This window comes from Megascapheus bottae, chromosome 3 (assembly GCF_031878675.1).
Source record: "Megascapheus bottae isolate mThoBot1 chromosome 3, mThoBot2.hap1, whole genome shotgun sequence".
NCBI lineage: Eukaryota > Metazoa > Chordata > Mammalia > Rodentia > Geomyidae > Megascapheus > Megascapheus bottae.
In genome coordinates this window covers 20603871-20619832 of record NC_143511.1, presented here as the reverse complement: position 1 = coordinate 20619832, position 15962 = coordinate 20603871, and the positions used below count along the sequence as shown (strand labels likewise).

At 37.1% G+C, this 15962-nt stretch overlaps 1 protein-coding gene across 1 annotated transcript in view; it reads left to right on the top strand.

Moving 5' to 3' along the window:
• Positions 1-15962, top strand: part of Rorb (RAR related orphan receptor B) — a 186288-nt gene that overhangs the window by 121849 nt on the left and 48477 nt on the right. Inside the window, exons 2-3 of the mRNA XM_090329631.1 lie at positions 6987-7072; positions 10767-10908. Coding sequence (XP_090185757.1) covers positions 6987-7072; positions 10767-10908 — 228 coding nt within the window. The remainder of the gene's footprint in view (positions 1-6986; positions 7073-10766; positions 10909-15962) is intronic.

Below are 15962 nucleotides of genomic sequence, written 5' to 3'. Positions count from 1 at the left end.
GAGAGGAAAAGAGGGAGGTAAAGGAAACTAGATTTTTTAAAAATGTCTTCTCCAGACTGTATCTTTAAAAATACAGGTTTATGTTGAACATCCTGGGTATGAGCTTGTGACTCACCCTACAGTGAGTCTAGAAGAAGGATAAGCCACTGTTAAGCATTGTTAGGATATGAAGGCAATACAAACTCCTCTAACAATCATTAACCTTGAAAAAAAAACTGGTATTCTGAATCTTAAGTATAACATTGCATGACGTTTGTGGAATATGCCAACTTCTTTCTTCTACCTTTCAATCAGGACTGGAGTTTGGGGATTATAAGCAAAACAAAATGTCTAAAAGACAACAGTAAATACTATTTTCCTAATGTTTGATGGGGTTTTTTATCTTTATGACAAGACAATTCAAAATCCCATCTATTTTCAGAGTAGCTATGACCGTGGTGACCTGGAAAACATAGGACAGTGCTTCTCAAATTGTAAGACTGCTCTAGGGAGCTTGTTAAAAAGCAAATTCTGCTTCAGTTGGCCTTAAGTAAGTATTGCGAGTCTGCCTTTTTAACTTGTACCCAAGTTATGGCAGAGCCTTTCATCTAGTTTAAAAAACAAAACAAAAACAAAAACCACTGCTTGTGATTAAGGAAGACACTAACTTCTCTCAGCCTAAATCATGTCAGGTCTTATATTCTCACAATTAAAAACTTGACAGTACCACATGTGTTTAATGAGAATTAAACCTAAAATTATGAGTTTAAAACAACTATAACTTATAGAAGTGATTTAACTTGCCATCAAAGACACCATTTAACTTCTTACTGGTATGATAACTTTTCCCTTTATCTGAAGGCACACATTTCAACACTCTCAGTGGTCACCTGAAATAATGGATATTGAGCCTTACAAACATTATACTTTTCCCTATATGTGCTGATGATAGAATTTAACATAAATATAGGCTAGACACCAGTGACTCATGCCTATAATCCTAGCTGAGATCTGAGGATCATGGTTCAAAGACAGCCGAGGCAGGAAAGTCTGTGAGACGCTATTTAACAAGATAGAAGTAGAGTTGTGGCTCAAATGTTAGAGTGCTAGCCTTGAACAAAAATGTTCAAAAACAGCTCCCAGGCCCAGAGTTTAAGCCTTGGACAGGCAAATAAAGTAATTAAAATAAGACATTGGTGATGAATATTAAAATAAAATAAATAGAACATATACAGCAATTTGATAACCAAAATAAGATATATAGTGTGTGTTATGAGTTCTCTCAATATCATCTACCAAATTGGATATTTAGGACCTCTCTGCACTAATGAGGTATACACTCAGACACAATCCTCATCTGATGTCAGTAGTCTCTTAGAATGATCGAGAACTCTCGAGAATAACATAAGGACCAAAGCTGAAGTGTTTTCTTCACCATTTGTCCACTTGAATTCACTGCTTTGAATGAAACACAACCACAGAGGATACAGTGTAAAAACACCCATGCTATCACAGTCCTTTACACTTCTGTGACATGAAATTTCACACATAAAGAGGTAGTTACTTTTCAGTCTGCCAGTGAGGGAAGGGTGGAGTGCAAACAGAGATTTTTGACTTGTTTTTCACAGATGGTAGAGGAAACACAATTTGAAGAGATGAGACACAGCTTGGGCTACTGAGACCATCTGCAGAAAAAAATAACCAAAGTAGTTATCATTATTGGAAATTTTGCCATGTGTAAATTGTGCTTCCATCAGACATTAAGAGACTTAATTGCTCCATCCAGTTTGAGCTTAGCTATAAATTTATGAGAAACAGAAGTTAACAAACCCAGTGTCCAGGAATGTAACCCATGCTGGAACTTATAAATTTGATATATAATTCTTTTTTCTCTGCAAGCAAAACAAAAAAACAAAAATAAAAATCGTATTAAGTGAAGTAAGCCAGACCCAAAGGAACATAGGCTCAATGGTTTCCCTCATTTGTAATAATTAGTACAAACCTTGGACTCTCCAAGCAGAGAATTACAATAGCTCAAAACCTAGGTACATAAGGCCATATAGGATGAGGCTAAATAAAAGGACCTCTAGGATATGGAAACAAGAGCTATATAACGTGTGATTGTTGTTCTTAATGTACTATGTTATTTGTCATTTCTTTTGTTGTTCCTTGGTTATTCTCATAGTTGCAGTATCTTATTTTGTTATCTGGTATATTGTATATACATTTATTTGTTTATTTGAAATAGAAAAGGGAAGGGGGAAAAGCAAGATGAAGGGAGGGGGTGGGGGCAGGGAAATGGAGACAAAAACATGAAAGGGGTATCAATGTGTGAGAAGTAATGCACCTTCTATCTGGCGAATATAACTTTAACCTCTATTAATTATAATAAAAATATATGGAAAGAAAAAATGTTATAAAATAAAATAAAATAAACAAAAATAAAAACATAAAACCAATGATACAATAAATTCAGCCCCAATCCAAAAGCCAGAAATTACTACTCTACTACAGAAATTACTGCTCTTACTACTTTCATGTGTAAACTAACCACTTTAGGGTTTTGTTTGTCTGTTTATATTCTTGTTTGCCTTTGCAGATAGTTTACATTGTAGAAATAGTTCCTAGCTAATAGTCCACTTCATTCACACCCCAAATCCTATCAGAATCACTAGACAGGATTTTCCAAACTATATTTTTAATTTCATTCTCAAGATTCTGATGTTTTTCTGAAATTTTCACACCAAATATAAAATATCTGCATTTATTTATTTACTCATTAAATCCTGAAGTTACCACTTGAGCCACACTCCCCATACTTTTTATCTGGTAATATTTTTTGCCAGTCTTAGGCCTTGAACTCAGGGCCTGAGCACTGTCCTTGGGCTTTCTCAAGACTAGAGCTCTACCACTTGAGCCACAGGCCCATTTCTGGCTTTTTTTATTTATGTGTACCAAGGAATCGAACCCAAGTCTTCATGCATGCTAGGCAAGCACTTTACCACTAGGTCAAACTTTCGGCCCCGACTCTGGTAATTTTTTGAGACAGTGTCTTGCTTTTGTGTCCAGACTTGCCTGAACTTAGATTCTCTGTGTATACTTCTGATAGTTGCTGGGATGAAAGATACAAATCATTATGCCCAACTTTTCTGGAGATGAGATTTTAAGATGGAGTTTAATGAGCTGCTGGTTAAAACTAACCTCAAAGCACAATCCTCCTGATCTCAGCCTCCTAAATGGCTTGAATTCGTATTAACCCCCACACCACACCTGACTGAAAGTCAGTATTTCTGAAAGCCTCCTTCATAAAAGCAAGTGTGTCAAATCTCTTTAGGACCACTGCTTTAAGAAGTTATAAAAAGCCTCCTTTAGGACACCATTGCAAACAAAAAGGAAATATAACCTTATCCCTGTCCCAGTTGAAAATACCCAGAATATAAACTTGGCCAAGTGACATCAGAAGAGTTGAGTTGGTGGAAATAGACAGATGCAGGAGCACATACAGCCAAATGCTCCTCCAATCAGAAAATCTACCATCTTCTTACCATTCCTACCATATTTTTAGGACTTTCGGCATTCTAAAATGTGTTTTTGTTGTTGTTGTTGTTTCCTGGTTAGCTCTTTAGCCTGAATCAGTTTACCTGACCTTAGTATGTCTGTAAACAAGCAAGATTTGGGGAGGTAGAACTGAAAATGTGTACATTTGGTAGGCAGGGGGAAAAAAACACCTGAAACTTTATGATTTCATTCTAAGTTGGGTGTTGGGCTTTGAGCAAGAAGGACAAATTCAACACACTGATAGCTGATAAAAAGTCCCTGCCTGTCAAAATCACAGGATTTAAAATTAGTTGCACTCCTAAGAAATTCCGTTTATTGAAAAAGTTTTCACTCATGTTCCCCTTCCCATATTCCTAAATTATTTTATTATAAACTACAGAATCTTGCTATTATGAACCTTTCATAATAATGACATGATGTTTTAAGGAGATGGAAATCCATCTATAAATGAAATAATTAATTGGTAAAATTTTAACTATAATCTACTAATTTACCAAAATGAACTCCAGGAAATGGAAATAAAAGGTTACTTTCTAGCTGCTTTTCTTTGTTTTCTTTTTACTTTTGTCCTGCTCATTCATTTTTCTGTCTTTGAAAAGGTAAGTGAAGGGCACAGAAATGATAACAGAAAGAGTGAATAAATGCAGCAATGACACTTATTAAACACTAGATTGAAAGCGAACTATACAACTTGTGAGTGGGGACCGAAGGAAAAATCTGGGATAGAGGAAGGGAAGGAATGACACTGTCTGAAAAGAAATGCGCTCTTTAACTGCTCATATAACTGTAACCCTTCTGTACATCACCTTTTATAATAACAATAAAAATGCATGAAGAAAAAAGATCACTAATAGAACATATATAAACCAAAAGAAGATATTAGAAATAAAAGGAAAATGAGCAAATCTCAAGCCATCCCTCAAGGTATTTCAGCTCCTGTAATTTTGTTTCACAAGGAATTGGTGGTACATAAACACTATTCAGAAGTCCAGTGAAAAGTGAAAGACAAACTCTCTTCTCAATGTCCCTCTGTGACTATCATTGTCATGGCTGGAGAGATCCCTACCACTAAATCCTCCTCTAAGATGTTTAGGTTGAAGCATCTTACAGTACGTTACTAAGTCTACATTCAGTGTAAAATAATTTTACATAAGTCTGATGTGATTGCATATTAATGATAATTAAAAATAATAATTATTATAACAAAAATGACTTTAAAAAATTCCAGGTATCCATGCTATAAATTTCAGTTTCTAGGATGCTAAAGCAGAAGTTCTATAAGCCCATGCCTGGTTCAGAAGGAAGACATTTAGAACTGCCAAACATTAGAGCTATAATGTGTTCTGGTAGTGTCTGAATTAGGGTCTGAAAAACTCTGTCCTGAAGATATACTCGTTAGAATTCATAGTTTGAGCTATCAAGTTGTAGCTCAAAAGCAGTTTTTAATGCCAGGAAACAATGACTACTTTCAATCACTTCAGTTTATCTCAAGTGATTTAGTTTACCTTAAGTAAAAAAATGGTCTTAAGGTTTTCAAGTTGAAAACCTCTTCTTACACATGACAATATACATATTCCTTTTAGGTGACTTCTTTTTCTTTTAAAATACTGTCAGTTTTTTATATATATATATATCTCTTCAGGATTACATGTAGAACCAGGACTATAAATATGTACAAATGGTGCAGAGGCTCTATGGAATGTTCCTTATCTCATCTATATTTTGGAAGTTATACATGATAACCTTTGTGCCTTTCAAAAACATCTTCTCATACCCCAGGGGGCAAATTACCTCTATTTTCATTTCCTTTCAAGTTAGATCATTTTATAATTAAGAACTTATTGAGGCAAGCTTTTCTTCTGTGCAAGCTACTCCCTGGAGAGTAATTTATGCTGAGAGATTCAGACTCGATACTATATAAGCCAAAACCTATACAAGGATACTTGAGAAATTCTAGACAATTTCATAATAATTATAAATAATTCACTCTCTGAAATCTAATTGCTTTCTTTAAAAAGAAATCCATAATACACTACACTTACCATGTCATTTGTTAGGTTATTTTCAAATGACAAGATCTTTAACAAAGGAATAATCATATGGCTTGTCATATTTCTTATTAGAGAAACTGGTTAATAGTGATGGTGTAGGTTGAAAAACATTTTGTATTTCTTTACTAATTATAAGGCAGGTCTACATAAAATATCCATTTAGTAATTGAATGTTTATCACCATATCTTTCTCTGTGCCCTCAGCCTTCAGTATCTTAGTGGAGATCTACAGAACATTCACTAAATATTAGGCTGATTCATTAATGACATTATCAATATTCAGCCACATAATGTATACATCAAGTCCCCATATTCTAGCATTGCTTTATTTATACATTTAAATATTGTTGAGATAGGCCCTGTGAGCTTGATTTACATAAAGCTTTATTACATAAAAAATAAAATACTGAGATAAGGCCACATGAAACTTTTAGTGATTTAATATTTCAAGTGCAATATAAGAAATGTAAATCTCTGGGAGACATTCTCCAAAAAAGGAGAAAGTATTCTTTACCTGCTTTAGGCAATTATAATCCTTTTCTACATCACTTTTATAATAACAATTTTTTAATCTAGAGCTGTGTGTTGAGAAATTTTTGTATGACACTGTTTTATGGTCACTTTTTTTTTTTGTCAATCTTGGGCTTGAGCTCAGGGCCTGAGCACTGTCTTCGAACTTCTCAAGGCTAGAGCTCTACCACTTGAGCCTTAGCACCACCTCTGGCTTTTTTCTATGTATGTGATATCGAGGAATCGAACCGGGGTCTTCGTGCATGCTAGGCAAGCACTCCACCACTAGGCCAAACTCCCAGCCCCTAAGGTCACTTTTATAAAGGAAATAAACATGGTAAGAATATGACAGGTAGCAGAGTGCCTACCTAACTAACCATTATAAGGCTCTGAGTTCAGAAAACTCTCTGCTTTCTAGTTACATTACTTCTTCCTATGAGAAAAATGATGGCAAATGAATGTTTTCTCACATGAAACAAGCAATATGTGAAGCTAACACTGGGGTATTCACACCTGTAATCCTAGCTATTCAGCAGGCTGAGAGCTAAGGATGGTGATTCAAAGCCAACCAGAGCAAGAAAGTCCTATGAGGCTCTTGTCTCCAATAAACTATCCCCCAAAAAGCCAGAAGTAGAGATGTGGCTCAAGTGGTACAGTGCTAGCCCTGTGAGCAAAAAGAAGCTTAGGGTTGGCACCTAGGTACTAAGTTCAAGTTCCAGGATGGGCACACACACACACACACACACACACACACACACAATGGGTGGCTCCCATCTACCCCATCCTGTCATCCTCAAACATAAACGAAGCAGGGACAAGTGGGGAGGGCAAAGGTGGGAGAAAGAAGACAACTTTGTTAATGCTGAATAGTCTGTTTTCCCCTTTCAGCACAAATTGAAGTGATACCATGCAAAATTTGTGGCGATAAATCCTCCGGGATTCACTACGGAGTCATCACGTGTGAAGGTTGCAAGGTAGGGACTTCCATACTGCATCTTCTGTGCTTGCCTGGGGCACCCCTGTGCCTGTGTATGTGTGATGGGGTGCCTGAAAGCAAGCCTGCTATGGGGTGTTTATGCTGGCTGCTGACACAGAAATTCTGGGTAGGCTGGTGAATGGATTTTTCTGCTCTTTTGCCTGTTACCTGTTGGGGGAAGGGGACAGGGAGAAGGAGTTGTTCTGAATTTTGTTTTGCTTTCTGTCTGGACTGGTCAGCAGCTTTTGAAAAGTGAAGGTCTATTTAAAGCATTGAATTATTCACATTTTCAGGCATTTACTGTATTTTTCTTTTCTTTCAGTGTGGTCATGAGTAAATTCCTTGCACTCCTAATAATAGAACTAAAGGTTAAAATCAAGATGATAAATTCATGGGCAGATATTTGTGTATCCGCTTGAAGAACAGGACATCCAACTGGCAGCTGTAATATACATACCCGTCCTTTATTCTCACATGCCAGAGGTTAAAAAAAAAAAAAAAAAACCTGAAAGCGAAAGCAGAGGATGTTAAAAGTAGATCACAAAATCCTTACATCCATTCGAAGTCATCTCTCTCAGCCTCTTCATTTTTCAGTGACGTCTTGAGACTGATGTCATTGATAGAGATAGTAAAGAGCTGGCTAAAACCAAAAGGTTTTTCATGCTCTGTTCAGTGTTCCCTCACGGGCATATGCCATCAATCCAGTGACAAGCTCATGCTTGTGAGCAAACTTCATCAGATCTTAGGGAATCGTTGCTTGTCATAGACCTAGCCCAAAATAAGACAAGTTTGAAATTTAGCAAGCAGTTTAAAAAATAAAAATAAAAGCTATGCTTACAAGGGGAAGGCTGAGAGCTTAAATCTCAAGGAAAAATAAAACAGCTCACTAATAAAAAGCACCTATAATCTGGGAGGATATTAGTACCTTGCTTGGCAAAGTTATTGGCATGAGTGATTATACTTTTAGTCAAATGTCAGAAAAGTGAATCCTTAATTTAAGGACAGCTAACTGAAAAAGATATAATGTTGTTCTAGGATCCACCTTGTTTGTTTGTTTGTTTTTAATGAGACAAGGGACCTGACTTTGTAGACAAGTTGTACTGAAACTTACTGTGTAAAAATTAGGCAGACGCTACTCAAGGATAATATTTTTGGAATGGGGAGAGTGGTGCTGGTGATTGAATCGAGAAGGTGATTGGATCTTCTGCACACTGAAGAAGTACTCTACTGTTAAATTATGTCTCGATCCTTACAATCCAATCTTGACTGTAAGAGACTTTCAACGGTAAATGAGATAGATAAAGCATACTGTATCTGTCAAGTAGTTAAACAGTGTCTTCATAATAGTCTTAAAAAAAAAAGTATGATTCGACATTGAAACTGAACAGAAAAGAAAAGTGAAGGAATAAGACTAAAATGGAAGAGAGAAAGATCAACTTACCAGCCTGCTTAAGAATCAGTGATTTTAGTGACTACCCATAGGTGAGTGTCATGAGATACCCAGTGTAATCTGTCCTTCCCACAGACCTGTAATTAAGAGTCGCATGCCAGTGGTTCATATCTGCAATCCTAGATATTCAGGAGGCTTGTATCCAGGGGATCAATGTTAGAGGCCAGCCCTGACAGGGAAGTCTGTGAGATTCTTATCTCCAAAACCACCAGCAAAAAGCAGAGCTTGAACTGTTCAAGTGGTAAGAGTGCCAGTAGAGCAACCAAGAAAAGAGGACAACACCCTGAATTCAAACTCAAATACTAAGAGAAGAAAAAAAAAACAAGAAAAACAATGTATGTCATGACCTTGTTTTCAATTCATCAAGAAGAAACAACAAAGCAATAGCAAAATTTGAAGTTGGTAATCTTACTTGACTTTCTGAATCAATATTACAATATTCATTCAATATTAATGAACTAGTACATTCAGGCAGGTAGACAAATGGTTTTCTTCACAGATAGTTGTCCATTTGGATTCAGAACATTTTCTATCAATCTCTCCTTCAGTATTAGATATTCCTGTCAGCACATTCTATATCAATCTCTGAGTTTTCATAATAGTTTTTGAGTCAACATACAAAGCCTATTTTAAACAACACCAGTCTGGTATACATCATCAATGCCTATTTGTTCAATAAAACATGAAACAGAATCTCTTGTTTGTGCTATAAACTATGTGGAATTATGAGCAAGAGATAAGCAAGAAGTGACTCAGACTTCATACCACATTGGTCTTAAGTTAGGGCTTGTGGTTCTGACTTCACTTAAGTCTTTTTCTGCAAATAACATGTGCTCAAGTGACATGATACCATTCAAAGATTATTTCTTTTAAAAATCACACAGTTATTTCTTAAGATATAACTTTCAAGTTATCTTCACTATAAAAGTTTTCCTGGTATAATTTCAACCACTGGGGCTTAGATGAGGTCTCTATTTTCAAGGGCTCTAACAGTTCAATTGTATTGGACAGTTAGTTACCCCATTCCGCCATTTATTATCCAGGCCAATTAAGAATACATATGAAAACATGGAAATGAAACTGCTTCTTGCTGAATAGCATTGGGCTTGACAAAACCATCTGGGCTGTTCTCTCTCTTAGAAATTTTTGGCCACATGACTCATTGTGGGGGTAAATTCTAGTTCATCAAATCCATCTTCACAGTGCCAACATCCTGCCACATCAGAGCCCAAGACCACAGGAAAATCAATAATATTAATCCTGTCTTTCTTTCAACTATTAATATTTCTTCATTTGTATTAAATATTAATGTATTTCGTTGGAATGTTGATTTTACTAATTATCAAAAATATTTAGTAAAGCCAACTGGGACAGGAAATTTGTGAGACTCTTTAATTCGCGACCCAAAGGCTGTCACTCAAGTGGTTGAATGCCAGCCTTGAGCACAAAGGGTCAGGGACAGCACTCAGGCCCTGATTCAAAACCCTAGGACCATCACCAAATATAATAATAATAATAACCATAATAATAAATGGTAAATCTAATTATTTTTTTCAAGTGAGCTTTAGTTAAATGCTTCCAATTTAACAGCAGTGTAAGGTCCACCACAGTTCCATTCATCTTGAATAAAGCAGAAAATTTTTGTTTGGGTTTTACTTTTTTGTTATTATTGTTGTGAAAAAGTGTGATTTTTTTTTAATTACTCAGAGATGCAGTTGATTTAAAGGTACTTCATTTACAAAACAAAATCTGATATCTCTGATCAAACTCACCTTTTTTTTTTTTTTGCAAATGGAGGAAAAATCATCTTAGATACTAGGAAGGCAACAGAACATACTATGCACATACCCTTCAATGATCAAACATTCAGTATCTCTCAGCACCTGGCACTAACCTGGGTCCAGGTCTTGGCCAAATTTAGTTAGCAGTGGCACATTTCCACCCCTGCTGCTACTGGTCTTTGGAACAAAAACTGTTTTCTCTGCCAAGAACAGCGTAGTTCATAATGTGACATTCACAAATGCATATATGTATGCAGAAATGAATGAGTGAATGAATGAATGAGCAAAACCATCATATCTCTGCAAATAGTATCTGCTTTCTACACAGGTATATCTGTGAAATGCTCCCTGAATTATGAAAATTTAACTCTGCTATGTTCACTCCAGAAAATGTTGCATGGGTCGATGTTCCCATTTCCCTCCTTATGATCCTTTCACTCCCCTTCTCTTGTTCCCTGTAGGGTTTCTTTAGGAGGAGCCAACAGAATAATGCCTCTTACTCCTGCCCAAGGCAGAGAAACTGTTTAATTGACAGAACCAACAGAAACCGTTGCCAACACTGCCGACTGCAGAAGTGTCTTGCCCTAGGGATGTCAAGAGATGGTAAGCCACTGCTTTCCCATGCCTCTGCTTCAGGATTTTCAAAGGGATGCTTCTTCGCTAAAGGCTAAAGGCTATTCTGCCACTGGAAGAATTTTAAATGTGGAGATTGGGGATAACAAGAAGAAATGGGTGGTGGGGTGCTGGTGGTAGTGAATTAAGAAGGAGAGAAAGAACACGTAAAAGCTAGTATTGTCTAAGACATGGGAAGAAAGAGGGATTTAACGGTGGTTTTGTGGAACAGTCAGTGCCATCCAGGTGAAGGGAAAGCCACCAGGTTTAAAAGTGACAGTCTCTCCTGCGTCCCTTGGGATGTGAGACTTCCAGAACTAAAGACAGAAAGTCCCAGGCAAATGGGTCCTTTACCTGTAGGGGTCTGACTGGTACACCGTTGCTTAAAACATAATGAAAAAAAAATATGCTTCTATAGGAGGCTCAGGAGCTCAGCTGATTGTGCACAGATCAAGTCTGGGACTATTCTGAGTCATATTGAAGCTTACAAAGGAATCCACATCTATGAAAGCTTGTGTAGGTGGTTCTCCTTAGCCTGTGACACATGTCTGCTTGCTTTCCTCCTTTATGCCCAACCCAATTGGGTGGCCTGGTTCCCCAACCCAATTTCTTACATGAATGAAAGAAGATGAATCAACTCAAGATGAACAAATAACTTCCTCTCACTTTTCTTCCATTTTTAGTCACTCACATATGTTGACCTCAGGCACAAACTCTCCTATAGCAGATTGTAGTATGGCCCTGAATCTGGGGATATTTCTGTCTCATTTCCACCATCTTTGGAAAATCTGATTCTAAGCAGGGAACTAAATAGTTGCTGAATGAACCATGGAATCCTCTTCTATCTGGAGTTAGAGATGCAAACCACACCTCCGAGTTTAACCAATCAGAGCATTCCCTACCCTGATCATATTGCCACTATTGAAGTTGAACTTCAAAGTAATATAAAGATTTTAATAAGAAAGAAAATCTTGAGTTGAGAAATACTCAGAGCCAGTGTAGTGGCTCACGCCTGTAAGCCTATCTACTCAGGAGGCTGAGATCTGCCGATCAAAGTTCAAAGTCAGCCTGAGTACAAAAGGACCTGAGACCTTTATCTCCAATTAACTCAAGAAAATGGGAAGTGGGGCTTGGCTCTAGGGTAAGGCAGTAGCCTTGAGCTGAAGAGCTTCAGGACAACACCCAGGCCCAGGGGTAGGGTGGTAGCCTTAGAGCTAAAGAGCCCAGGGATTGCACCCAGGCCAGTTCAAGCCCCATCACACACACACACACACACACACACACACACACACACACACACACACACACACAATCAGTGTGCCTTGTTTCTTGACATACAGGGGGTCTAATGAATTAGAAAACATTTTAACCTTTTGCTATATGCCTAATCAATCTACATTTGTTTTGCATTTAAGGATAGTTGTAAGACAAACATGATTCCCTTTAGAAAATTAGGTCAGGAAGAGTCTGGCCTGAGTCCTTCAGGTTAGAAGTAGCTTCAAAAACTACAGAGATTAAGTTCCCAAAATTTTCCTATTAATTTTTTTTTAGTTTTTTTCTGAGCTCACTTATTACATAAATCTATTCTTGGAGTACTGTTATACGATTGTGTAATTCTACATTAAAAAAGTAAAGGGGAGTTAAGTAGTTCTCTGGAATTAGTGAAAATCTTTGGAAGGAAGTATATTAATCTTTGTGAAGGAAGTTTATTATTAATTGAAAGTATCTGAAAAGTCCTATTTACAATTGTGCAAAGAGATAAGCCATTGTGTATATTTATTTTTTAACAAAATGATGTGCAAGAGATAACTTGTATAAGCCAGCCACTGGTGGCTCATACCTGTAATCCTAGCTGCTCAGAAGGTTAAAATCTGAGAGTGAAGGTTCAGAGCTCGTCCAGACAAACAAATCCAAGAGACTCTTATCTTCAATTAGTCACAAAAAAAAAATGGGACAAGAGGTACAACTTAGTTGGACATAAGCCAAGAGTGAGAAAACAGCAAGAGGACAAGGCCTGGAGTACTGGCACAAATGAGAGAGAGAGAGAGGGAAAAAAGGAGAGAAAAAGGGAAAGATATGAAGAGGAAGGAAATAAAGGAGGGAGGAAGAGAGGGAAGAAGATGGCCAAAGACAGATTTAGAGATTCAGCCACATCAGCCCCAAACTAGTAGATTTCCCAATCACACAGACAGACAGACAGACAGACAGACAGATATATAGTAAATGGAGAGAGCCATAAACTATCCTCAGAGAGGAAGAAATTCACTGCAGTACATACACCTCTAATCAAATGAAAGTATCAAGTAAGCACAGTGGTAGTAAGGATAATGATTCGTTTCAACTGTAGGTCCAGAATTGCTGAAGCTGGCAAAATGTATCCTACCAAAATATATCCTGAACATGGAAGCATCAAAGTAATCATAATGGGAAGTGATTACAAAAGAAAGTGGTTGAAAATGTGAGAAAAGGGGGCTCAGAAGAAAATGTGTGTTTTTTTTTTTAAAGCAATTCTAAGGGAAAGGCCTTTTCTATTATGTCATAGAGGAAACTGGTCAGAATATTAATTTTAAACCATGTAATGAATATGTGTAATTAGTAATCATGTAAAGTGATTAGTAAATAATGTGAGTTTTATACCTCAAATAAATGTAACGAGTTCGGGGAGTCTTGTTAGACTTTATGTGCTACTTATATATACATCATGCCTGCAACTTGATTTGAAAGCTCTGAAGCTGAACTTCATTAGCTCTGTCTGGGTTGAAGAACCACAACTGGGCCAGGTAATCCTAGCTACTTGGGCAGCTGAGACTCAGAGGACTAAAGTTCAAGACCAATTTAAGCAGAAAGGACTTTGAGACTTTATTTCCAATTAACCACCCTAATAGCCTGACTAGAGGTACGGCTCAAGTGGTTAAGCACCAGCCATGCGTAAGCAAGCCAAGTAAATGTGAGGCTCTGAGTTTAAATCCCATTACCCTCCCTCCCCACAAACGATACATAGATAGCAAAAGAAAAAAATAACATGTCGTTTTTGAAAAAAAATGACTCACCGTCACAGCTATTGACTGATAAGTATTTTCAAAGTGTTTTAGCAATAGTATCAAAGCCCAGGTATGACGGCCTCACTCTTAGCTTCCTTCTAGAACCAAGTATCTTCCCTCAGAGATAAAGTGGCATCTTCAGTTTGGTATGTGCACCTGCTCTTTGCCCCATAGGCCTGACTCTAAGACTATGTGTCATTTCACCAAGTGTATTTGCAAAGGTGTTGTTCAGTGGCATGTAGAAACTATTTCCTAGAACAATGAATTTATCTTTTTTAGTTCCACTAAAAACTTCCATTCCATTTAGAATCTCACAATCCACATAAAAATGGGATGCTTTCTGGTACTTATACATAAAAATGTTCCTTGCTTGTAATGGGATTGAAATGAGGGTGAAGAGTGTAGCATGAGCAAATGTAGGATTGTTGAATATTTATAAAGTACTTGCAATGTATACAGAATCATGCTGGTTTCTTTAAGAGGTAGCAGTTTGACAAGGGGCTATATTCACGTGAATGTCACTAACATAAGAACTCAAGTTTAAGAGAGACGAGCACTTAACAATATGTGCAATTCTCATCAATTGGCAGTGCTAAAAAATGCAAATACTCAAAATTATGATCTTTGACAAAGTAAACTAAGAATACAGTCAGGTACTCACAAATAATGACAAGAAATCATTTATATGTCAGGATATTTGGGCAAATATATTTTTATTACATACTATAACTTCTCCCCAAACATGTCATCATTTAAACATTGATTTATGTGAAGGTTCCCACGTGAATGGAAAATTCGTTCTAGAATACTACTATAGTCACTGTCAGCTAACTCCTGCATTTAGGATGTCACCTAGTAATGTTCAAATGCATAGAACATTTTGCGTCTTTCTAAATATTCCAGTTTCTCGGTGACTTCATTAGTAGCTCCGATGGAAAAAAAAAGCCTAGCTCTTGTCTATTGAGATTTCATTACCAGTATATATCTTTTCATTGCCAGTATATATCTTTTTTTATATTGTTAGTTCTAACTACAAGAACTGTGGAAAACAGCATAATTTCTCCATGTGCTGGCTGCAGGTCAGGTTTGTGGCTCCATTGATCATACCGAGCTTTGCTTGAATGACAGAGGAGGCCTAGGTTGTCTTCTCCTATCTTATTCAGCAGCCTAGTTCCCGTATGCCCTTGCCATGGGGAGGTTTCCAGTCCCACAAGCCCCTGTCAAGCCTCTGCTAGTATCACATCTGTCAATGTCTCATTGACCCAAAGCAGATCATGTGTCCATAAGTGAAGAGATGAGCAGTCCTTACACAGGACAAAAGGATACAACATATGAGAAAGTGGAAGGGCATAGAAGGAGGCCCATGAGATACATGAGATCATTAATGCCACCAGTCTGCAACAAAATGCATTTCAGCTAGATATACAGTATGCTAGAAATCTAAAGCAAGGATTACATTGAAAGTATTTCTAAAAGAGAGTATGTTTCCACTTCTCTGTTGGAAGAATTTTTCCTTCTCAGTTTTTAATTCCTATAAACTTTACACAAATAAATGTAAGCCTGCACTGATAAAAGTAAGTCAGAAAGTAGATCTACTGTTGCCGAAACAAAAACTTTTCTTTGGTTTTGATTTGTTTTTGTTTGTTGTTTATTATCTTTATGTAGTTGTACAGAGGGGTTTCAATGCAATATATAAATACATCTTGATCAAAATTTAGAAATAGTTCTGTTCATTCCTACAACTGCAATGAAGAGTTGTTCTGAACCTACCTAAATGCAACAGGAGGGAGGGAGGCAAAAAAGGAAGGAAGGAAGGAAGGAAGGAAGGAAGGAAGGAAGGAAAGAAGGAAGGAAGGGAAGAAAAACGGAAGGAAAATGCTACTTTTCTGGAGGGGGGGTTTCCTTGGAAACAATATAATTGTTCAATTTTTCTGTATTAAAAAAAAAATAGGGCTGGAAGCATGGCCTAGTGGTAGAGTGCTTGCCTAGCATGTATGAAGCCCT